General features: G+C 32.8%; 1 protein-coding gene and 1 pseudogene across 1 annotated transcript in view; one reads left to right on the plus strand and one right to left on the minus strand.

The window, feature by feature from the left end:
- Nucleotides 1-25,265, plus strand: part of THSD7B (thrombospondin type 1 domain containing 7B) — a 745,753-nt gene that overhangs the window by 638,668 nt on the left and 81,820 nt on the right. The window contains exon 17 of the mRNA XM_015596500.1: nucleotides 1,129-1,279. Coding sequence (XP_015451986.1) covers nucleotides 1,129-1,279 — 151 coding nt within the window. The remainder of the gene's footprint in view (nucleotides 1-1,128; nucleotides 1,280-25,265) is intronic.
- Nucleotides 20,957-21,075, minus strand: LOC112470719 (annotated as a pseudogene).

A 25,265-nucleotide genomic window follows, 5' to 3' on the forward strand; every position in this document is an offset into this window, starting at 1 on the left:
TTTGTGAGTTTCACTCAATGCTTTTTCATGTAACAATAGTTCATGCATTCTCACCACTTTATAACATTTAATTCATTGAATTTACCACCATATATTTATCTATTTTATTGTTGCTGAATAGATGTTCTAGATAAATTGTTTCTAGTTTAGTTGATTATGAATACTGGCACCATGAACATTTAGAGTCAATTTTTGAGGGCATTGTTCACATTTGAACACATTTCTTTTGCATATGAATAAAAAAGTGGGGTTGTTAGGATACACAGTATGTATATGTTTAGTAGATACTGCCCACTAGTTTTTCAAAGGGTTTATACTGCAACCAGCAGAGTAAGAAGAGTTAGAATTTCTCTACATTCTTGCCAACCCTTGATATTGTTCATGTTTTTCTTGGGTGCATAGTGGTATAAGACTTTGTTTCATTTGATTGAATCAATGGTGTGATTATTTATCTTGTCTTTATCTTTGAGGTAGTCCTATCTCAAATCCTAACACCAAGAAGGCCAAACAACTATAATGTGTGCGTCCATACCATATGTTCAACTACCACAAGAAAATGCTTGCTCATTGGCCTTTGGTTAGTGGTACCAAAATTCCTTAATGATTTGCAGAATATACCTGAAAGAAAAATATGGTCAATTATTTTTCACTTTACTTTGCCATGACCTTAAATGTGTTTGACAAAGATTAGGGAGATTTCGATGATATGGGATAGAAGTCTAGGGAAGGTCTGAGAGTCATCGGGAGCTATGAGGGGTCTAGCTATTATAAGGTGATAGATTCATTCAGAAAAGGAGAGTCTTCAAGGTTTGTTACAACAAATAGAAAATTCACTTTGTTCTGGATATGAGTAAATGTATTGTAAATCTCTTTAGACTGAGAGTTGTTCAAGGATGATAGTTGTCTCTGTCCCCCATTGTTCTCTCCTGCTCTGCTGAGTAAAAGGTTCTATACTGAGTTCCCATACAATAAAGGCTGACTGGCTGCAGAAGGAATTTTTTCCCTGGTTTCTCTGCTGGTCTTATGTTTATGTTTAAGGAATAAGTAACTATGATACATTGTAACTATTTAAAATTTACTCTTTATTGTTTTAAGTAATCAAACTATTTTTGCGATCTTGCCTTACAGATGTGTGAACACTGCTGACAGTGAAGGTGGAACAGTGGATAACAGCCTCTGCGACCGAGATGAAATGCCCCCAGATACCCAGTCCTGCTCTCTTCTGTGTCCCAATGAATGTGTCATGTCTGAGTGGGGACCTTGGAGCATATGCCCACAGGTAATTTCTGTTGTCAATGCCCTAACCTTGCCTTCACTGTTGTTCTCTATACATTCACAGTGCTGCTCTCCAAAGCGTTCTTCTGGTAACATGGGAAAATAATGTTGCCTAAGAAAAAAGAAGGAAAAAAAATTCCAGCTAGCTAGACTGAGCAAAATAAAATGCCAGTGCTTCTTTTAAGCCTTTATCATGGGAACACTAACAAGGAAAATGAGCCTGTAATGACACTAGGATTCAAATGCATACCCATTGTTAAAGAAGTCTCTTTAGTACCCAAATGATTCTCATTGTAATCTCTTGATTCTGTTCCATTTTTATCCAGCAAATCAATTATATCTTAGTAGCTCAACTGCACTGTATAATTTAGCTTCCATTAGTGAAAATCTGTTTTTGTCTTTTGCTGTGTTCCCAAAGATGAGGTATTCCTTTACCATATTCTTCCAAAACTCACACACAATTTTTTTTTTGAAATCTAAAGTATTTTCCTTTATTTTTCTTCTTCTAAAAAATAGAAACATAATGGGAATATGCCAAAATAAATATTCTTCAAGTAGTGTATTTCAACTTAATATTCTCAGAAGATAAATTTTGATGTTTTAGACATATTTCTCCATAAAGAGCTAAAAAAGAAAATGAGGATAAGGAGCATATCATATGGGTCCAAATATTAGGAAGGAAAGAATACCTTGAAATCAGTGGTCATATTGACAATTTGTGGAAAGATTATGTAAATCCTAGTATGGAAATGAAAAATACTTTTAAAATCAGTTAATATCCTATATTTGCATTTTAATCATTCATTCCTTATTAATTTTTACAATCATATATTTCTATAATTCTATTTCTAAAAGAGAGTTCCCTTGTTATTATTTTTTTTATTTGTTGACTTACTGGGGGTAGGATAACACAATATTAAGAAGAAGAGGTAACGAAGCGTAATTCGTAGGAATGAAAAGTTTGTCCTATTATTGACTTATGACTTATTTATTGCGTGTAACTTGAATATAATGAATTTAACAGTTGTTGAGCACTTGTGTGCAAGGCAAATGTAAGAATTATTCCCTTTAGTCTTTGCATTGATCCCGCTAAGCTCATACTGTTATCAGTCCCATTGTACAAACAAAGAAAGTGATTCTCAGAAAGGCTAAGTAGGCTTACACAAAATTCCACACTGAAAATGGAAATGAACCTTGTTCTATCTGATGAAGCCAGAGCCTTTGCTCTTACATCTTTGGCTCATTTATTTTGGAAGAATTAGGGTAGATTTAGACTTACTATTTATCTTTCTATAAGATGCAACATTTGTTTTTGGAATAAAATGAATTACTTTTAGTGATTTCTAATAACCTGTATGATAATTTCATGACTAGATACATATATTCACACTTTAGAAAGTGTGGTAGCATACACTGTTTACTAATCAACTTGCAGAAGAATTAGCAACCTGAAGAAGTTTAATGTAGAAGTTAAATGTAGAGGTCATGATATGTCTCACTTTTTTTTCTAATTTGCTCACAGAAGACTCCATTAAGCTATAATCACTTTGAATGAAAATGTTATCCTCTTAAGTTAAAGTATCTGACTACGGAGCTAGAATGTTTGCTGTGGGAGCGTGTTAACAGTGTTGTGATGGACTGGCATCCTGTGGTCGCTTCTTTAGGTTTCTAACAGACAGTTTTCTTTAAGGTTTGCTTTTCTAAACACAGTCACTCTGTTTTTGGAGTGTTCATAAACTGGAAATAGAGAAATTATTTTAACCTCCTTTTGTGTGTCTGAAAGATGACATAGTTACTTGCTCATCACCATGAAGTGGGTTGTCCTTCAACTGCTTATGTACCTTCTAAGTTACATGAAAAATAACAATAATAACAACTATAGTTATGGCAACAATAATAACTTTCATTGAGCACATCTTTTGTAACCAACATTGCATTGGATTTTTATAACACTATGCTATGATGATAAGACGTTTATCCATGGTCACTCAGATCTGTCCGACCACAATGGCCTTGATTTTTCTCAGAAATCGTGCTACTATCAAGTACAAATAAATACTTTAAAGTGGGGGGAAAATGGTAATCAGGGCTTATAACTGATAACCTTCCCTACCTCTATGTATGTTGTATAATTTAAATAAATTGCAACATCTTAACATAATGCCCCATCCTCACAGATGCTTAAAAAGCACTTGACAATGATCATGATCATGGTGAGCTTAGCAAGCTGGATATTTGTCCCTAAAGTTTAATTAGCACCTCAACGTGCCTTTTTGAGAAAAAGGAAACAATTATGGTATAATTGTTCTCTATACCCTATGTTGATTCGTGGATTCTAAATATTGGCCATGATTTTTTTTCACATTTTTAATTTTTTTTTTAATTTAGTTTCAAGTATACAGTACATTGGTTAGACATCTATATTGTTCATAAAACGATTCCCCCAATCACACCCGCCCTCCCCTCAGCCTCCACCTAGCCAACGTATTAATGCTAACTGCATTCCCTATGCCGTGCTCCCCATCCTCGTGACCATCCATCAGCTACTAATTTGTACTTCTTTAGCCCTTCACCCCATTCTCCCAGCCCCCCCAAACCCGCCTCCCCTCTGTCCATCACCAAATTGTCCACTCTATTTGTGAGTCTGTTTCTGATTAGTTTGTTCTTTTTATTCCTTAGATTCTACATATAAGTGAAATCATATAGTGTTTATCTTTCTCTGACTTAAACACCTTCTAGGTCAATCAAAGCAGTATCTTTTGCATCCCCTTCCTTTTCACATGTAAAGGTTTTGTTTTCTTATTCGTTCAGCCACTCTATCTTTTGGTTGGAGCACTTAATTCTTTTTTCATTTAAGGTACTTATTGATAGGAATGTAGTTGTTACCATTCTCTATTCCTGTTTTTCATACATGTTTTTTCTTCTTAACAGAGTCTCTCCAACATTTCCTGTAATACTGGCTTGGTGGTGATAAATTCTTTTAGCTTATTTTTGTCCTTCAACTCTAAATGATAGCTTTGCTGGATAAGTTATTCTTGGTTGTATATCCTGGGTCTTCAACCTGTCAAATATTTTTTGCCAAGCCCTTCTGTCCTACATAGTTTCTTTTGAAAAATCAGCTGCTGGTCTTATAGGTGTTCCCTATTAGGTAATTATTTCTTTTTCTCTTGCTGCTTTTAATATTCTTTCTTTGTATTTAAACTTTGGCATTTTAATGATGATGTGTCTTGGTGTGGGCCTCTTTGACTCCTCATCTTGTTTGGGGCTCTCTGAGCTTCCTGAGCTTGTGTGTCTATTTCCTTCACCAGGTTAGGGAAATTTTCCATCATTATTTCTTTAAACAGCTGTTCAACATCTTGATTTTCTTCTGTTATGTAGATCAGACAAATATTTGGAGCCTTAATAGTGTCCCATATCCTCCTTAAATTATTTTTATAGTCTTGGCATCTTTTTTCTTGCCATTCTGATTGAGTGTCCTGATTGGCTTTCCTGTCCTCTAGGTAGGGCATTTGATCTTCTTCTTTATTCACTTTGTTTATTCCTTTTAATATAACTCTCATCTCAGATAATATGCTCTTCATTTCAGATTGGTTCCTTTTTCATAATTTCCACTTCTATTTTTATGTTTTTTATTTCTTTGTTGAAGTTCTCACTGAATTTATCTACACATTCCAGAAGTTCATTGAGGATCTTTATAACCAATGCTTTGAACTCTGCATCTTTTAGATTACTTGACTCCATTATATCTGGATCTCTGTTTTCTTCTCTCGTATGGTTTCTGCTTCTTTGTCTTCCCATTTTGGCTGCCTTTCTGAGTCTGTTTCTATGTACTAAGCAAAGCTCCTAAGTCTCCCAGTCTTATAAATGTGGATTTGTAAAGTAGGTGTCCAGTGGCACAGTCCTGAGAGGGGTTCAGCTGCAGGCCAAACTTAGCCCAAGCCTCTACCCTTTCAGGGCCACCTGCTAAGATTCAGCAAGCAATCCACAGATGCTGTGTTTATAGTTGCCTCAGAAGGCCACACCAGAAACCGAGGTTGCCTCCAGTGTGAGTCAACAAGGAGCACCTGACTCGCTGAGGATACACCTGGATGTGGCTTGGGTGGGGCCGTGAGTTGTGGGAGGTGGGGTTTCAGGGAATCCTCTGGGCGGAGTGACCTCTGTTATCCAGTTTGATGAAGTCACAGCTATGGCGGTACTGTGTCTGCACACTGGGATGGGGTAGGGCTCAACAGGGAACGATGGATACCATTGGTACTTCTGTACAGAGCGAGTCTCAATTTGGCCCTCACTCTGACACTGTCTCCCTGTAAGTTCCTGGTGCCCCCTGCACACAGCCAAATCAGCACTGGTGCTAAGAGCGAGCAGGTCTGTCACTGCGAAAATCCGCTCGAGGTCATGGACCCTTTCAGAGGCTTCTGCCGCTGCCTTTGCCTCCATCACTCAGCTGCTAGGGACTGGGCAGCCCTGCATTCTCGCCCTGTCCTACCTTCTGCCATTACAGGATACTTTCTTGGATTTCTCCCTAGTTGTAGGGCTTGTTCATCTAGATCTCAGGCAATTTTTCCTTGCTGCTGCTCCTTGGTTTTGTCACAACTTTGATTTGGTTGCCAGAGAGATGAACAGAGCCTCTATCATCTACACTATTTCTTTTTCTCTCCAATATTGGCCATTATTTTACCAAATTCTCCTTTGATAGTCTACAGGGTGACATATGTTAATGGAACTAATTCACAATGTTTTTTTTCCCTCATCCTTTTTCTTCCCAGGGTAATTTTTTTAGACCCAAACACATAAAAGCAAACAAAAAAATTAGTTTGACAAAAAATCTCAAAATATTTCTGAGACAAAAACATATTTATATTTTTATTATGTATCCACAAAATACTCTGAAGTTTTTACTTGGATTTAGCTATAAAAGCTGTATTTAATATGAAATAATATGGTTTTAAACATTGTGAAGTAAAGTAGGTTGCCAGTTATTAAAAAAAAAAACTTAGCAAAATCAATCAATCAAAACTATTCTTTGAATTCCTAGTGTGTGTCCTGCACTCTAAGGCCAAACACATATTACAGAGCATCACTGCTACTGAGGGAGATGACAGTCTTCAATATATTTGTAAATACATATTACATAGGTGTAGCAAAGGATTCAATAGCTGACTAGCAGTGTTTATTAATTCACACAGTATTCACTAGAAAGTGATAGGCACTATGTAAAATAATTAAAAGTATACTTTCTAATTCTGAGCCAAAGACTTTTATACTAGCACACATAAACATCATCTACAAGGTGTGTTAATACAGAGCTCCTCAGCTTTACCCCAGATATTTCAATTCATTAAGTCTGGGTTGGGGCCTATGAATTTACATTCTAAGTTTCCAGGTGATGCTAATTCTGCTAATCTTGGGAACACTCAGTGAATCACAAGGCTCTTGATCAGCTAGGACATGTTGTTACTTAATCTCACTTTAATTACAATATCATGTGGAAACTTAGATTATATTTACAGATGCTTTCCATGTGCCAGACAATGTACCTAGCATTTATATTTATTATCTCACTTATTCTGCACAATGACACTATTAAATAGATACTATTATTCCTCCAATATAGAGATCAGTAGCCTGAGTTTTAGAGAAGTTAGCCACCTTCTGCTTTGTGTGCTAGTAAGAGGCACAGTGACTATTTAAGCCCAGGTAGTCTACACATTTCTAGCCACTACAAGAGAAATAGAAACCACATTTTCTGTCTTTGAGAATATTATAGCCTGTCAACTCTGTGGTCTAGTTTTCTGGTTTACTTTGGTTATTGGATTCATGAAGGAAGATTTTCTAAATTAAATAATCTGTCTCATTCAAATAGCTTGCCAGGGAAAGAAAGGAAAGGAGTCGCTAAAGAGGCTTTGGTCTAGTGCCCCGAAACACTCGCTGGCTGTGTGATGGTGGCCAAGTTATTTAAAGTTCTGAGTTACAGGTTCCTTATCAGGAAAATAAGGACAATGGCAGCTGTTTTTCCAGATTGTTTAATAATTAAAGACAATATGTATACAGTGATGAGCACAGAGTATAACTTAATACAGGTTTGTTAAAAAAAAAAAAATGGGCCACCTTGAGTCTTCCTTAAAAAGGTTTTAAAAAAAAAAAAAAAAAAAAAAAACAGCTTCAAATCAAAGCTCCCCTTACATTGCTTACCATGTGGTACATTTTCTAAACTATATAAGGAATATCCTTTTCCCCCCACACAAAATGTTATTTCTTGATCTTACAAAAAAATACAGTTACCTCCTAATGCTGAGAAATGACTTATGCCTAATTTAACAGTATTCTCCAAAAATAAGTCATGAGAAAACTAACTTTGAATGAATGGTTGCTGACCGTATAATAACTGCCAATTGCAAACTATACCCAAAAGCAGAGAAGACAAAGGCACTAAAAATTGTATTGGGACCATTTTAATTGTATTGAGAAAACCTGAAGACTGTAAATAGATCAAGCAAAAACAAACACAATTTAAGGCAGAACTTGAAGAAAATGGAAAACCATGTGTTTCACTTATTTTCATGTTCTCATTTTTTTCTTTTTTCCATAATATATATACATACACACACAGTTTTTTTGACTAATATGCTTCTCTAGAATTCTTTAATGTTTACCACAGGTTATGAAATCATACATATAAAAATCTTTACAATAGTCTTCGTTCTTTAAAGATATGTGTGAAAACATACATGTATATGTATATACACACGTACAAATACATATGTATGTATATACTTAATATTTCATTGTTTATTACCCTGTATTCCTCTTTCATCTGCCTACATTTTTCCAGTTTTTATCTTTATCCTTTATACTTCAAAATTATACAAATGACTATTCATAAAATTATATGTTCTTTAAGAGAGGTATATAAATTTCTGAATTCAGATACTGTTCAGCCCCTGATCTATCTAAATGAATATGTGGTTCTCTTCATTTATTCCACCAATCCCTATAGAAAATTTCCATTAACTAATACAGATTTTCTGTTTATGACACTTAGAGGCTTGACAGAGGAATTTCTTAAATAAAAGAATTGATAGGAAAAAGCAAAGAGGATCTTGGAGAAGAATTTCCAAACTGATGTATACTTTACAGAAGCAAGCCTTTGGAATCCCCTCTTCAGGAAAATGACTCAAGTTTAGCAAACCGATTTGAACTTTAATTGATTCACTTTGAGCTGAATGTATCAAAGGCTAGTTAGAACTGTAGCTGAGCATTTCCTCACACTGCAGAACTTAGAGATTCAGCACACCATCCAAGTGCAACATCATGGGCAAACAGTGACTCGATCTTTATATTACCACAAGGACAACATCTGAAGAAGGATCAGAAAGGAAGACTTTGCAAAGAAACTGCATAGTGCTTAAGTGTAATTTAATCTGAATTCTATCACACTTAATATTGTGCTTCCAAAATACATCTTATTTCTATACTACACCCTTTTCTCTAACTCTTTATGTGTGCAGGATACTCTAGTAAAAAAACAATGCAGGTTTGTAGCAGCAGATACTTACTGCCATTACTTCTTCAGGCAATGACACTTTCTTAAAGAGATAGAGAAATACACTCCAGTTTTTTGATATGTGCTCCAGAATTAAACATTTGAGGTTAAGAAAAATACCTTTTTTCATGGTGCTTCAGTGCTATTTTTGGTAAAGGCTGTCAACATTGACATTCTATTACTGCAGATTCAGCATTTTCAGCACCTTACCACTATCCCTTTCCACTATTCCAGGGAAACAAATTACCCCAATGTTTAATACTAGTTCTCAGCTCCAAGCACTTCATCATTTGCTTCTCACAGTCTGGAACATGAAGATGACAACCTGTATTTGTTTCTGAGGGCATTTCTAACAGTTATGACCCTCAAGCTGCCTAGTACTTTTCTTTGACTGACAACTGAAGCCAGAGAATGATGAAAATTTTTTACATTCTGGACTGAAAGTTCTTGTTGCTTCTGCTAAATTGATATTGGCTCTTGTCAGAAGCCAATTCCGAGCCTTGTGGAATATTTTACCCCTGTGTGTAGTGAGGTTTAATATCACTTAGAACCATTCTTATTTCCAGAACTACATTTGTTCCTGCAAATGGGATGCCTCATCGCATGCATTGTGGCAGCAAATGACAATTAGATAAAAGCAGTCTTTGGGTCGTTCCACTTTTTAAAATTTAATATGTTATTTTTCTTTCCTATACAGTGTGATTTCTTTGAATCTCATTGTCACCAATTTGAAGTATAAAATAAGGGTTTCATTGTTCTCAATATCTCTCTCTGTCTCTCTCCCTTTCTCTTTACCTATCTATATCTCTATATTTTATAAGAGAACTTTCCAAAAAATAGTATAATGAGCCCCATAAATTGATCATCGAGCTCAGCATTGATCATGCAGGCTCAATAATTATCTACATATGACAATTTTATTTTTTCTTCTTCTGCACTTTATAGTCTTATTCTATAGATGACTTTAAAGTGTACACCACACTTTGTTTCATTTCGTCCATGAAAACTTCTACATATTTTCCTAAGAGATAATTTCTAATTTCAACTATAGCAAACATAACCACAATATTGTTTTACACCTTGTAGGAGTTTAATTTTTAAAAAATGAAAAACATAAATCATACAAAGTATCAGAATTTAACTTATTAGTGATTAAACTAGCATGAGTGCAAGGCTGGTTCAAAGAATTGGAGAAGGCAGGAACTTTGACTTCTAGAAATAATATTGGATTTATTTGGATTGTATTGTATTTATGCTCCCATCGTAAACAACTAAAAACACAACAATATATATAATATATATAATGTATTTATATAAAACAACAGCTTTAGACATTGAACAACAGATAGCATGGAACTATTATCCTGAGAGAAGAAAACCAAATGAGATGAGCTTTAATAATCGCCATGGTTTCTAGATGGAAATACTTTCTGGATGATGGTGCCAGGAATAAAATCCTAACAAGAGCATAGTGAGGAGCCAGAGATCAAAGGTCTGAGAAGTAGAGGAAGCTGAAATTTGTAGGGCAAAATACTTTAGAGGGTAAGGCTAGGCAAAGAAAGAAATCCAACTGTCTACATAGGGGTCTCTGAGTTTTTGTCTAAATTCTAATTTATGCACGTATGGAGTGAAACTCCGTAAGTACAGGCAAAGAATGACTTCTGAGGAGCTGCCAGGTGTAAACACTCTAAAGCTAACTCTTGGAGACATTTTAAAATGGGAGATATTTCAATTTCTTCCAACCAAACTAGAGATAGCTCTTCAAGTCTTCAAGCCATTTGATAATGACCGGAAAAGGTTTATGCCTTAGGAGAAGGGCTAAATTTGCCCTAGAGTAAAATCTACTCTAGAATTTCTTGAATTAAATTTTAAGAGAAACCTTAATGCCTACCAAAACAAACTTCAACACACTTAAATAGAAGACTAAAAAAAAAAAAAAAAATCAATAAATATAGCATTCATAACATTTAGAAGTAATTAGTGACTAGAAGAAGGCATGGTAGGGGCTTAGATAACTCTAGGAATATTTTGTCTCTTGAATTCTGGTCTGGTTATATGAGTGTTTTTATATTGTGAAAAGTCATGGAGCTGCATTTCTATTATATGTGTTATTTTTCTATATTTATCTTATACCTAATTGCTATATATCTGAAAAAGCAACAAATTGTGGTCCATAAGCAAGAGGAAAACCAGTCACTAGAAGCTGAAATAGAAGAAAAAGAACTTAAAAACAGCTATGTTAAATATTTTAAGTATGCTCTGCAACTTAAAGAAATATGAACATAATGAGTAAAATAGAAGATATTGAAAAGAATCACATGTTACTTTTAGAGATCTAAGTTACCATGTCTGAAATGAAAATTTTACTGAATGGGAGTAATAAAACAGACTTTGCAGAAGAAAAGATGAGGGAACTTTAAGACATAGTAATAGGAATTACACTCCGGCAAAAGAAGAAAAGACTAAAAGAAAATGAGTAGAGATTAAGTGATCTTTGGAGCATTAACAAGTGGTTTAACATAACTATAATTGGAGTCCTTGCACAAGAGTGAGGAATGGACAGAAAAATATTTGAAAAAGCGGTGGCTAAAATAATTCTACTTCTGCCTGTAGTCCTCAGAGAGTATTATCTGGATCATATATTCCTGGCTGACAATATTCTGAGAACAAAATAGGAAAAATGCTAGAAGTCTCAATGTTTATTATATAGTCAGTCTTTTCCTTTAATCTCTATTTTCAGAATGGTAGCTCTATGCTAAATTGTGCCTAGTGTCCCCAGTGAAGAAAATTCAGTTCCCCATCCCCGCCCCTTTTTTTTTAACATAATAAAGTTCTAGTCTTTATCTAGAGCTGAGGAAGGCAGGCATCTAGCCAAGTGGACAGAGGCTATATGGGGACCTAATTACTTTCAATGAGTACTGGAGTTTTGAGCCTTAATTCTACCTCCTTTTTCAAATGTACATGCTACTCAAATTCCTAGTCTGTTGAAGCGTTGCGGAACAAATCAAGTTCCAACTTATCCATTGTTGGTTTGACATTCAGTACTGTCAGGTCAGCTAAGGCAGTTATCACGTCAATTTCCCGGTTTCATTTTTTGGCTTTGGCACCCTTGCATTATTATCATCATATAATAATTTGTACACCTGTAAAAAACAAATCCTTTACTCTCATTTTAATCTCTTTAATATTATTTTAGTGGTATTCTTGGAAGGAATTCTGTAAAACCTTCCATCTTTAACCAAAATCTCTACAAATTTAATCTAACACAATTTATGGTATCATATCATAGAAAAGTATTTAATTTTTATGAAACTCTTTAAAAATTTGCAGATTTACTATTTTAAAATTATTTCTAATATTTAAGTTTCTTAAAAATATATAAAGATATTTAATTCATCTGGCATTTATTTGTATATAGTATGAGATAAGATTTTCAATTAAATTTCAAATTGATTCAATTAAATTTCAAATTTCAAACTGATTTCTTTTTGTATTTTATATTCTAGATATTTTTTAAAATTTGTTCGTGAGAATTTTCTTCAGATTCTTTTTGTATCCAATTCAATTTTTCATCACTAATATTGTGTTTTTTTAATATTCATTTCTAACTGCTTAGTTTTAGTATCTAATTACACTATTGGGTATATATATATATCTTTCATCCATCATGTTTTCTAAATATTCTTATTCTGTTTTTTTATTAGTAAACATACTTAGGTTTTTTTCATCATATGATTATATAATCTATATAATAACCATAAAATCTGCAAATATTTATTCTTATCATATGATATTTACATTATTTATTCTGTACATATTTTATTAGCAAGAACTTTCTAAATACTAAAAATGAAATAAAAATTATTTTAGTCTTTTTCTGTTTTTAATCATAATATTATGTTTAAACCATTTTAAACAGCACCGTTATTTATCAAATTTAAAAATTTTCTCTAAATATCTTTTAACATATATGCAACTATATCTGTATATACATATATGTTTTCAGAAGTGACTGCTCGGTTTTATCAAATACGTTTTACTTATATAATTTTAGAATTTGTTCTTTATAAATATGATTTTAAAATATTTTTGAAATGTGCATTTATTCTTAAACTTATTTGGTTATAGTCTATGATTATTTTAATATTTTATAGTTTTCACTTTTATTTTTATTTTTCAATTATAGTTGACATTCAACAGTATATTAGTTTCAGGTGTACAGCACAGTGGTTAGACACTTACAACTTAAGAATTTAGTCTATGATTATTTTAATTGTTTCAAAATGTCTCTCTCTCCCTCTTCTCCCTCTTCTCCCCCCTTCCTCCTTCTCTCCCTCTGTCTTTCTCATTCCTCCCATTTTACCCTTTTGGATTTAATATTATGCTTATTAGGAAAAATTCGTTTGAAAGGTTCCACAATTTTCTTTTATTCAAACCAATATTTTAAATATAGGAATTAGTTCTTTGAAATCTTAAACACATCTGTAGCCAGAATATTCTTCAATGGTATATTTTTAATAATCTTTCCAATTTCTCGTATAGTTATGTTCTTTTGAAACCTTCTCATTCCTGAGTAAATTATAGTCATTTATATATTGCATGAACATGGCAATTTTTGCTAGATCTAAAAAATCTATTCAGATAAAGTACACATGATTTTCGTTTTAATTCATTTAATTCCATATATCTGTAATTATGTCCTTTTTATCACATACTCATATATTAGTGTGTGTGTGTGTGTGTGTGTGTGTGTTTTTCTGGCATTCTGGCACTTCTGGTCTATATACTGGTATTTAACTCTTGTTTAGTCTGTTTTAATTCATATAACTTAAATACATAATTTCAATGTCTAAGCAAATATATTTCTATCACTTTTCCATTTTTTCGCTACTTACATATCTTATTATTCCTAATAAAACATCTAACTTTTTTATTAAACTTTGAAAGAAAAAATACTTAATTATTCATTAATTTTTAACTAATATTTAATTTGAAAATATTTTGCCTCATTTTATCAATTTAATGATACAGTGTGTTTTTTAATTAAAATATAGTTAATATTCAATATTATGTTAGTTTCAGGTACACTACATTGTCAACGTTTATATACTTAAAGAAGTGATCACCATGATAATTCTAGTAACCATCTGACACTATACAAGGTTATTACGATATTATTGACTATACTTCCTAAGCTGTACATTACATCCTCATGACTTTATTTTATAACTGGAAATGTGTACTTCTTATTCCCCTTCACCTTTTCACCCTTCCCTACATCTGCCCCTCTGGCAACCAATTTATTCTCTGTGTCTGACTCTTTTTCTGTTTTGTTTCATTTGTTCATTTGTTTTGTTTTTTAGATTCCACTTTTAAGTGAAATCATATGGTATCTGTCTTTCTCTAACTTATTTTACTTAGCATAATACCTGTATTCTTTTCTGTGGCTAAGTAATATGCCATTATGTATATTTTATATGTTTGTGTGTATATAGTGTCTTTATTATCCATTTATCTCTCAATAGATACCTAGGTTGCTTCCATTTCTTGGCTATTGTAAATAATGCTACAATGAACACAGAGGTGCAGATCTCTTCAAAATAGTGTTTTCGTTTTCTTCATATAGATACCCAGAAGTAGAATTGATGGGTCGTATGGTAGTTCTATTTTTAATTTTTCAGAGGAATTTTCATACTGTTTTTTTTTTCATAGAAAAGGGAACCCTCATACACTGTTGGTAGAATTTCTCTCTCTTTTTAAATTATGAAACATTTTAAGCATACAGAAAACTGCAGAGAGTTATGTAAATAAAATTTTGGTGTCCAGCCTCTAGCTTGGTAAATTCTTAATTTGTATACTTTTTTAAAAAATGCATCCCTTTTTTCATGTATGTCTATGAAATTGTATGGCCTTCTTTATATAGGTATTTTGTGTTAAGTTTAACTTAGGAATTAATATTTTAAATGGCACTACTTAAAATGTCATTGCTGTCTTGGAAGGAGGCAAAGTATTGCTCACTTCACTGGATTTTTATATTTGTTCTTTCATGTTTTGCATCCATTCTCTTAGTATTTTAAGATCTATAATTACACCATCTCGAAAAATGAACATCTTTATTCTGATATGAGTGTGTACAATTTTTTTTGCTTCTCAGACCATATTAAGTTGGGCAGAGCTATACTATTGCTCATTGTCATATTCTTGAGTTTCACAGTGATGTTAAGTGTTTCACAATTATTATGACTGTTACATTAAGATTGTAATATTTTTCTTTGGGCTTCAAGGAATAGAATACCAAAACCAAACCAAAACTAAGACCACAAAACTGCCATTTGTATTTTAAAAATTATACAAAATTGAAGTGAAATTATTATCTGTTGATTCCACAGCTCTCTTCGATGGTCCTCCTGATTTTTCTCTTCACCGTCAGTATCTACCTATGCTTCACTTTTCATGTCTGTGCTGGGCTTCCATTGTTCCTTTCCTCTGAACAGTACTCAAAATATTCTCTTACACAAGTCCTGGAAAGAGGTAGAACACTGGCTAAGCTATTTAACATGGTTAGTATCAGACAAATATTTTTTGCCAAGACATATGAATATAGGGTACACGGAGGCCCGATCCCAACATGAAGCACCAGCTTGATGATTTTTTTCTTTTTTTCCTTAATATTTATTTTTCGATTAGAGGTGACATTCAACATTATATTAGTTTCAGGTATACAGCATAGTGGTTAGACATTTATGTAATTTATGAAGTGATCACCCTGACTAGTCTAGTACTATACACCTGGCACTATACATAGTTAACAGAATATTATTGACTATATTCCCTGCGCTGTACTTCATGATGATTGTTTTCCAAGCTAGAACTATGGGCAGGGTGAGACCAGCTGGAATAGGAGTTTGTGCATGATAGGCATTATAACTGAGTTGTCTAGTATATCTGAGGCATCTTTGCTTTCCCAGGAAAACAACTATTCAGTCATTTATAGTGTGTTATTTTTTTTAATATAGCACTGTTTTTTTTTAAAAAAAATGAATATCTATATTATATAATCAATAATTTTAGTGCTTTGGCATTATATTTTTATAATTGAGATTGACTTATAATTTATGTATTACTATTGTAAGCGTTTGAAGTTGGGGTTATCACACATTATAAAATAAATATTGCATGTTTTTTTTTTTTCTATGCTTTGAAACAGTTTGCTGATTTAAGAAAGTGTGTGATGCTCGATGGTTGAAAGAATTTATCTGTGAAACTGTTTGGACATAGCCTTTTTGTAGGCAACCTTTTGGTATGCATCCACAGTATCCCAGGCTTATTAGTCCATGCAGAATTTCTATTAACCCTTGAGTTAATTGTGGGAACAATTTTTTTTTTGATACTTTTATTTTCCTTTGCTTATTGTTTATTTATTTATCTATTTTGGTTCAATTTTTCCAGAGTTTATCTATGTTAGAGATTTTATTTTCAAAGTTTCATTTAATGATCAATTCTAACCTTCTTATTTTTATATTCTAATTTGTTATTTTGAGTTCTTGTACTTAACCTATTTTCTCTGGGTTTTAAAGTATATATTTTTTCCAATTTGAATAAAACACTTTTTAATATGTTTCCTGTCTTTTGCAGTAATAAAAATACTCAAGGATATTAATATAAAGGATTTTATAGAATTTATCTATAATAGAATTTGGGCAGGTGAAACCAGCTGGAATATTAAAAATTTGGCTCTGACCTTAAGTTTAATATAAAGTATTCTTATTTTCACTAATCTCTAAAAAGTCCATCAAAATGCAAATATCCTTGTGTCCTAAATAATTGTTTTACAGAGCATATTTAAGTTTTTAAATTTCAAAGTCATTCCTGATTAATCTTATTTATTTCTACTTGCTTTTAAAAAGATATCGAGGTTTGCTATGATTGGTATACAATCAATATTTGTTAATGTTCCACTGTGCTTGAAAAAAATGAGTTATTTTGTTTCTTAGAATTTATGTACATATATAGAAAAATTCAGCTCAATTTGCTATATTTTTCAATATTCTTTTGTCCATATTTGTCATTATCTAACCTGAAAAGTTATGGTCTGACAGCAGCCTATTAGAGTATGCTATTATAATAGATTGTATTTCTATCAAATTCTCATTGCTTTATAATCGTTTTATTTCTATAGTTTGATACCATGTTATTTAGCACAATAAGCTTCATAAATATTTGCAATGATTTTTTTTTCAGCAGAACTTTGCCATTTTATTCCATTTTGTCTTAAATAGATCCTTCTGCTTTACTTTCTTTTTGTGTGTGTTTTATCTTTACTCATTCTTTTTTCCCCCTACATTATTTTTTTAAGAAGACTAATTTTACAAGTATACATTAATGTTTTAGGCTTTTCATAGGAGTGTTTAAAATTTATTTTAATTTTTATAACTGGCATCTGTTGTGTTTTATACTTTAAAAAAATGGTCCTTAAAAATCTCTGTTTTTTCCAATGGCTTTATGGACTATGCTTTGCATTTTTCTATTCACCTGAGTAATTTAATATTAATCTTTATTATCTTTCATTTTTATAAAAGTATTCTTGAATATAGATTTCTCTATTGTAAACTTCTGAATGAAACAGTAAATTATGAATCAGGCATATCAGGTCTATTTAGTTTATTTTATTTCTCTCTCAAATTTCCTATCTTTGTCAATAGAATCCGAAATTACAGATTTAAATGATTATTTTTGTAAGCTTCTCTATCTTACACAACCATATATTATTTGTAGTTTGCAACATAGAAAAAGTTAATCTTTCTCTTTTTCTATTGGACCATTTTTGCTATTAAGAACATGATACTCTTCATTTTTTGTAATTGTGAAATATCACTTCAAGCAAGTTGGAATGATATCTTGAGTTTCTGTTTACTTTATTATGACAAAATTTCAAGTTCAGATGATTTTGCATATTCTAAGACCATAATCATTATTTCTACACCGCCTCTCATTATCTTCTATTACTGAATGCATCTTTATCCATGCTGCATTTTTCTATTATCCACTGTAGTATGGTTTAGAGTATTATACATGCATTTTTCCTTTCCAATTCTAGAAAATTTTATAGTTTTCTGATGGGTTATATTCTTCATACATTAAAATGCACAAATCTTAAGATTAAAGCCTGATGCATTTTTACTTTTTATACGTCTGAATAACCACCAAACAGATCAAAATATAGGCCAATTCTAGCACCTTACAGGTGCCTTGATACTGCTTTTCAGTTTATACGCATAGTTCCCTAACCCAGGTTAGCCACTAGTCTTCCTTCTATCATATCTATTATATGATAGTTTTGCCTGCCTTGCACTTCATGTAATTGGAATAATACAGTATGTGCCCTTTTGTAGATGATCCTATTAGTTTAGTATTATGCCTTGTACATTATATAAATGGAATCGTAGTATATATGCTTTTGTGTCTTGCTGATTTTGCTCAGTATAATGTTTTTAAGATTTATGAGCGTCATTGAGATCATTATTTTGGGGTCTTTTTGTTGCTAGATAATTTCATTGTAGGAATATAGCATCATTTATTTATATGTTCTCTTCTTAGTGGACATTTGGGTCATTTCTACTTTAGGCTCTTATGAATATAACTACTGTGACCATTCTGTGAGTTATTTTGGGAATATTTGTACTAATTTCTTTTGAGCACATATTTATAAATGAAATAGCTAGGTCACAGGATAGATGTACATTTATTAGAAACATTCAAATAATTTTCAAAGTTATAGAACCATTTTACACAATTTCCAGCAGTGCATGAGAATTCCAATTCTAATACATCCTCATCTACATTTGGCATTTTCAAGTTTTTTTCTCCTTTTTAAAATTTTAGCTATTTCATTGGGTTTGTAGTAATATCTCATTGTGATTTAAATTTGCATTTCCCTGATGACTAATAACATTGAATAACTTTTTATACGTTTACGGAGTATTTAGACATCATATTTGTAAAGTACTATTCAAGTCTTTTACTTATTTTTTCAAATGTGTTGATTTATTTTAGGGTGGGGTGGTTCTATTTTTTCTCTTTTTTTTTTTTGCCCAGTTTTATTGAGAAATTGTCAAATATCATTGAATAAATTTAAAAGTATACAATGTAATAATTTAATATATGTATGTGTATGTGTGTGTGTGTGTGTGTGTGTGTGTGTGTGTGTGTGTGTGTGTGTTGTGAAATGATAACCACAATAGGATTAGGTAACATATTCATTGCCTCACATACTTTTATATGTGTGTATGTGTGTGGTGAAAATATTTCATATCTATTCTCTTAGCAAACTTCAAGCATACAATTTAGTATTGTTAACTATAGTTCCTATGCTGTACATTAAATCTCAAGAATTTATTCATCTTATAAGTGGAAGTGTGTACCCTTTGACCAACACGTCCCTATTCCTTCCCAATCCTCCAGCTCATGGCAATTACTATTCTACTCTGGTTTTATGAATTTAACTTTTTTTAGATTCCACATATAAATGATATGATACAGTATTTGTCTTTCTCTGTCTGACTTACTTAGCATAATACCCTCAAGGTTCATCCATGTTGTTGTAAATAGCAGAATTCTCTTCTTTTTATGGCTGAATAACAATCTGTATGTGTATGTTTGTGCCATGTGTATCACATTTTCTTTACTCATTCATCTCTTGACAGACACAGGTTGTTTCCATGTCTTGGCTATTGTGAATAATGTGGCAATGAACATGTGGGTGCAAATATCTCTTCAAGATAGTGATTTCATTTCTTTTGGATATATACCCAGATATGGGTTATGGTAGTACTAGTTTTAATGTTTTGATGTACCTCCATACTGTTTTCCTAATGGCTATACAATCTACATTTCCACCAACAGTGTAAAATGGTTTTCTCCACATCCTTGACAAAATTTGTCCTGTCTTTTTGATGATGGCCATTCTAACAGTTGTAAAGTGATATCTCACTGTGATTTTGATTTGCATTTCCCTGATGATTAGAGATGTTGAGTTTCGTTTCATGTACCTGCTAGCCATTTGTGTGTCTTCATTGGAAAAATGTCTATGCAGATCTTTTGCCTGTTTTTTAATTGAATTACTAGCTTTTTTGCTATTGGGTTGTATGAGTTCTTTATATATTTTGGACATAAACTCTTTATCAGATACAGAGTTTGCAAATATTTTCTTCTTTTCCATAGGTTGCCTTTTAAATTTGTTGATTATTTCTTTTGCTATGCTGTGTTTTATTATCAAAGTAATGCTGGCCTTATAAAATGTATGGAAATATTCCCTTGTATTTTAGAAGAATTGCTGGTAATTTTTTTTTGAATGGTAGGATTCGCCAGCGAAGCCATCTAGTTTTGGGGGTTTCTGTATTGGGAAGTTTATGATTACTGCTTCTATCTCCTCACTCATTATTGGTCTTTTTAGATTTTTCTATTTCTTCTTTATTCAGTCTCATTAGGTTATACGTTTCTAGGAATTTATCCATTTCTTCTAAGTTGTCTAGTTTATTGGCATGTAACTGTTCATAGTAGTCCTTTATGATCCTTTGTATTTCTGGGGTAACAGTTGTAGTGTCTTTCCTTTTGTTTATAATTTAATTGTATTCAATTTATAATTTTATAATTGAATTTTATTTTTTATTTTATATGAGTCCTCCATTTTTTCCTTAGTAACTCTAGCTAAAGATTTGTAATTTTTTAATCTTTTTAATAACCAAATCTTATTTTTGTAGATGTTTTCTATTCTCACATGCTCTATTTTATTTATTACTGCCATAATCTTTGTTATTTCTTTCCTTCTATTAACTTTGGGCTTAGTCTGGTTATTTGTTTGTTTTTCTTTTTTTGTTTGTTTGTTTGATTTTTTTTTTGTAGTTTCTTAAGATCTAATATTGGATTATTTGAGATACTATTTTTTTCTTAATACAGGCTTTTATAGCTGTGAACTTCCCTCTTATAATTATATTTGTTGAATCCTATAAACTTTGGCATGTTGTTTCTATTTTCATTCGTCTCAAGATTTTTTTTTTTTTTAGGTGAGGCGACCTTTGGTTGACCTCACAGATTGCAAGTACCTTGTCAGCTTACAATCTCTTATTTTTTTATTTTTTATGCCTACAGCACCTGGTCTTCCTAGGTGGTCTCCCATCTAAGTACTAACCAGACCCGATCCTGCTTAGCTTCTGAGATTAGACGGGATTGGGCTTGTTAAGGGTGGCATGGCCATAGACTCAAGATATTTCTGAATTTATCTTTTGATTTCTTCCTTGACTCTAGGAGTACATTGTTTCATTTCTGCATATTTGTGAATTTTCTAGTTTTCCTCCTGTTATTTATTTCTAGTTTCATACTATTGTGGCTGAAAAAGATATTTGACATAATTTCAGTTTTTTTGAATTTGTAAAAATTTGTTTTGTGGACTAACATATGATCTATTCTGGAGAATTTTCTGTCTGCATTTGAGGAGAATGTGTATTCTACTGCTGGATAGAATACTCTTTATATGTCTTTAGATCTATTTTGTCTATAATTTTCTTCACATGTGCTGTTTCCTTATTTTCTGCCTGGATGATTTATTGTTGATAGTGGGTTTTTAAAGTCCCCTACATTTTTATGTTCCTTTTTGTTTCTCTCTTTATTTCTGTAGGTATTTGCTTTACATATTTAGGTGCTCCAATGTTGGGTGCACAAATATTTACAATTTATACATCTTCTTGATACATTAACCTCTTTATTATTAATGGCTTTTTAAAATTTCTCATGACTATTTTTAACTTAAAGTTTATTTTGTCTGATATAAACATAGCCACTACTGCTCTCTTTTGGTTTCAGTTTTCTTGGAATATCTTTTTCCCTCCTTTCACTTTTACCTTATGTGTGTCTTTAAAGCTAAAGTGTCTTATAGACAGCATAACACTGTATCTTTTTTTTTTTTTTATCCATTCAGCCACTCTATTTATATTTAAAATAATTATGGATAAATAAGGTCTTACTATTGCCATTTTGTTAATTGTGTTCTATTTTGTAGTTCCTTTGCTTCTTCCTCTCTTGTCTTTCTTTGTAATTTAATGACTTTTTGTGGTGGTACGCTTTGGTTCCTTTTAATATTTTGTGTATCTGCTACAGATTTTATCCTTGTTACCTTGGAGCTAACATAAAATGCTTGATAGAGATAATATCCTATTTTAAGCCAATAATAACTTGACTTCAATAGTATACAAAAACTCCACACTTTTATCTTCCTCCCCCCTCACATTTTAAGTCATTGCTGTTATAATTTGCATCTTTTTAATGTTGTGTCTTTAAAAACAAATTTATTGGAATTATAGTTATTTTTAATAACTTTTATTTTAACTTTTAAACTGGAATTGAAAATGATTTATTCACCACTATTACAATACTAGAGTTTTTAACTTTGACTATATATTTACTTTATTGGTGATTTTTACACATTCATATGCTTTTATATGTTTACATTGTGCTTTCCAAATTCTCTCTTTGACTTTGATTTTTGATAATGTATGTGTCTTGGTTAAACTCTTTTTAGGTCCAGTATATTGGGAATATTTGGGCTTTGTGAATCTAAATGTCCATTTGTCTCTGTTTGGAAAGTTTTCAGCTATTTTTAAAATTTTCTGTCCCTTTTTCTCTCATCGTAGGAACCCTACAATGCATACCATTGTGCCACTTAATGATGGGGTCATACTATGAGAATGTCATTAGTTGATTTTGTTGTTGTTCAAACATCATATACTTACATAAACCTGGATGATATAGCCTACTACATGCCTAGGCATATGATACAGTCTATTGCTCCTAGGCTGCAAGCCTGTATAGCATGTTATCTTATACAACAACACAAGATTAAATCAAGCATAAGAGAAAATAATGTAATGCATGATGTGGCATACTGTTTTATAGCAAACATATATTTTTTTTAAAGCAGAAAGCATACACTGTAAAATAACACTAAAAATTATAATATTGTAAGTTGATAGACTAAAACATATTTGTTTATTATCATTATCAGGGATTATGTACTGTATATAAACTTTTATATGACTGGCAACACAATAGGTTTGTTTACACCAATATTACCACAAACACAAAAATAATATGTTGCATTACTACATTATAAGGGCCACAATGTCACAAGACAATAGAAATTTTACAGCTCCATTATAATCTTATGAGACCACTGTTGTATATGCAGTTCATTATTGACTGAAATGTCATTACATGGCACAACTGTGTACTGTTTCTTTAGATGTTGTCTCGTAAGTACTATAGGCTTTCTTTACTCTTTTTACTTTTTTCCATTTTGCTTCTTTAATTGGTTAATTTTAGGTGACATTTTTGAGTTCACTGATTCTTCCTCTGCTTTGTTGATGAATCTCTCTATTGAATTTTTAAGTTCAATTATTGTATTCTTTAGCTCTAACACTTCTGTGTTGTTTTTTGTTGGTTTTTTTGTTTTTTGTTTTTTGTTTTTTTTGGATGGTTTCTCTTTCTTCCTTGAACTTCTCATTTTGTTTGTGCATTGACTGTCAAATTTTGTTTAGTTGTCTGTACATTCACTGAACTTTTTAGGAAGATTATTGTGACTATTTTGTGTTTACAGATCTCCATTTCTTTAGAATCAGTTATTTGACCTGATTCTTTGTGGTCTTATTATCTATGCATTGGTATCATTACATCTGGGGAAGTGTTCTCTTCTTCCAGCCTTTAGAGGTTCCCTTCATCAGGGAAAGACCTTCAGTAGTCAATTTAGTTGGGAGTTCTGGATGGGTCAGCTGGTAGTGTCTGCAGACAGATGAGGCTTACTGTTTGTTCTGTAGATGGACAGGCTCTTGCTCATGGTCTGAGGTCGAGGAGCTGCTGAATAGGCTCTACATTCAAGTGGACTATGACTAGGCTCCCTAGTAGAGCAGGGAGCTCATCTGTCAGGGCCACTACATGGCCTCTGCAATCACCTATGGTTGGACAGGGTTGTAGGCTATGTTTCATGACAGGGAAGTGTCATTTATTTGAGTCCATGATTGGATTTTTGCCTAGAAGAGGCCACAAACTGTGCTCAGCAATTGAGCAAGGCCGTAGGATGGATTCTGTCGCCAGGCAGGGCTGTATGCTGAGCATCACAGTATGGTAATGTAAGCTGAGCTCCAAGACTGCCCCTGATTATTTTCAGGCTCCATAGTCAGGGCCAGAGGTTATGCTCTATATTTGGGCAGGGCAGTTGACTTGCTTTACTGTAAAAGTCGGGGCTGCAAAATAGGCGCCATGGCCAAGAAGGCTCATTGGCTGGGGATCTAAACTGGACAGAATGCTGACCAAATTCCTGGGGAAGATGGGGCCACTGGCTCACCTAGGCAGATAGGCAGAGCAGCTGTTTGGCATTTCTGCTCATGTGCCACTGGCAGCATAAACATGGTCTGCCAAGTTCACACACTGGTTGTTGTGAGCCCCATCTCCCTCCTCCAACCCTAGCTGATTTCCAGTAGTCTTGCTTGCTGATTCTCCCAGTCATCCCAATGAGGCAAGAGCTAAGTGGGCCTCTGGGAAGTGTCCTGTAACACTGAGAAAGTTGGATGCCTATCTCAGGCTCTTTTTTCCCCAGTGGAGAAACTGTAGGCTCAGGGAAACCCTCTGGACACAGCTCTGCCATTCTGGGGGAGGGGCAACACAGTCAAAGGGAAACCATTCTTCTTGCCCTTGTAATGCAGTATTTCTCAGATTTTATGGACTAAGGGGGTTTGTCAGACTCACTGCTAGGTTCTGGGATTTTCACAAAGCCATCTTGTCTGTGGATAGTTACTAAGGGTCTTTCTGTCAGGGGAACTGAATTCAAAAACCACCTATTCTGCCATCTTATGTCATGCTCCGATTTTTATTTTGTTTTAGAGAAGTCCATTATATATTCTGGATGTAAGTCCTTTTGTCAGATATATGCATTGTAAATATTTTCTGTTCCAACCACTAGATTGTCTTTTTACCTTCAGTACAGTGGGTTGTTTTGTTTTAGTAAGATTCTAGTTTTGATGACGTATAATTTATTTTCTTATTTTATGGTTAATATCTATTTTGTCCTGTAAGAAATCTTTGCCTAACTCAAGGCCATAAAAGCACTCTACTATATTTTCTTCTAAAATGTTTATAAGTTTAGCTTTTACATTTAGATGTATGATTCCTTTCAAAAATTTGCATGTGTCATATGGTTTAAAGTGTTTTAAGTTAGGTTCTTCCAAAGTTGGATCCTGAGCCGATAATTTAGTGCAAGTAATTTATTAAGGAAATATTCCCAGTAGGAACCAATAAAGTAGTGGGGAAGCAGAATTGAAAAGGGAAAGAATGAAACAAGGATGCCATTTAAAATGAAGTCCCTACCCCAGCCTGATCTTTGAAAGGAGCTCTAGAATATAAT

This window comes from Pteropus alecto, unplaced genomic scaffold, assembly GCF_000325575.1.
Source record: "Pteropus alecto unplaced genomic scaffold, ASM32557v1 scaffold3, whole genome shotgun sequence".
NCBI classification, from domain to species: domain Eukaryota; kingdom Metazoa; phylum Chordata; class Mammalia; order Chiroptera; family Pteropodidae; genus Pteropus; species Pteropus alecto.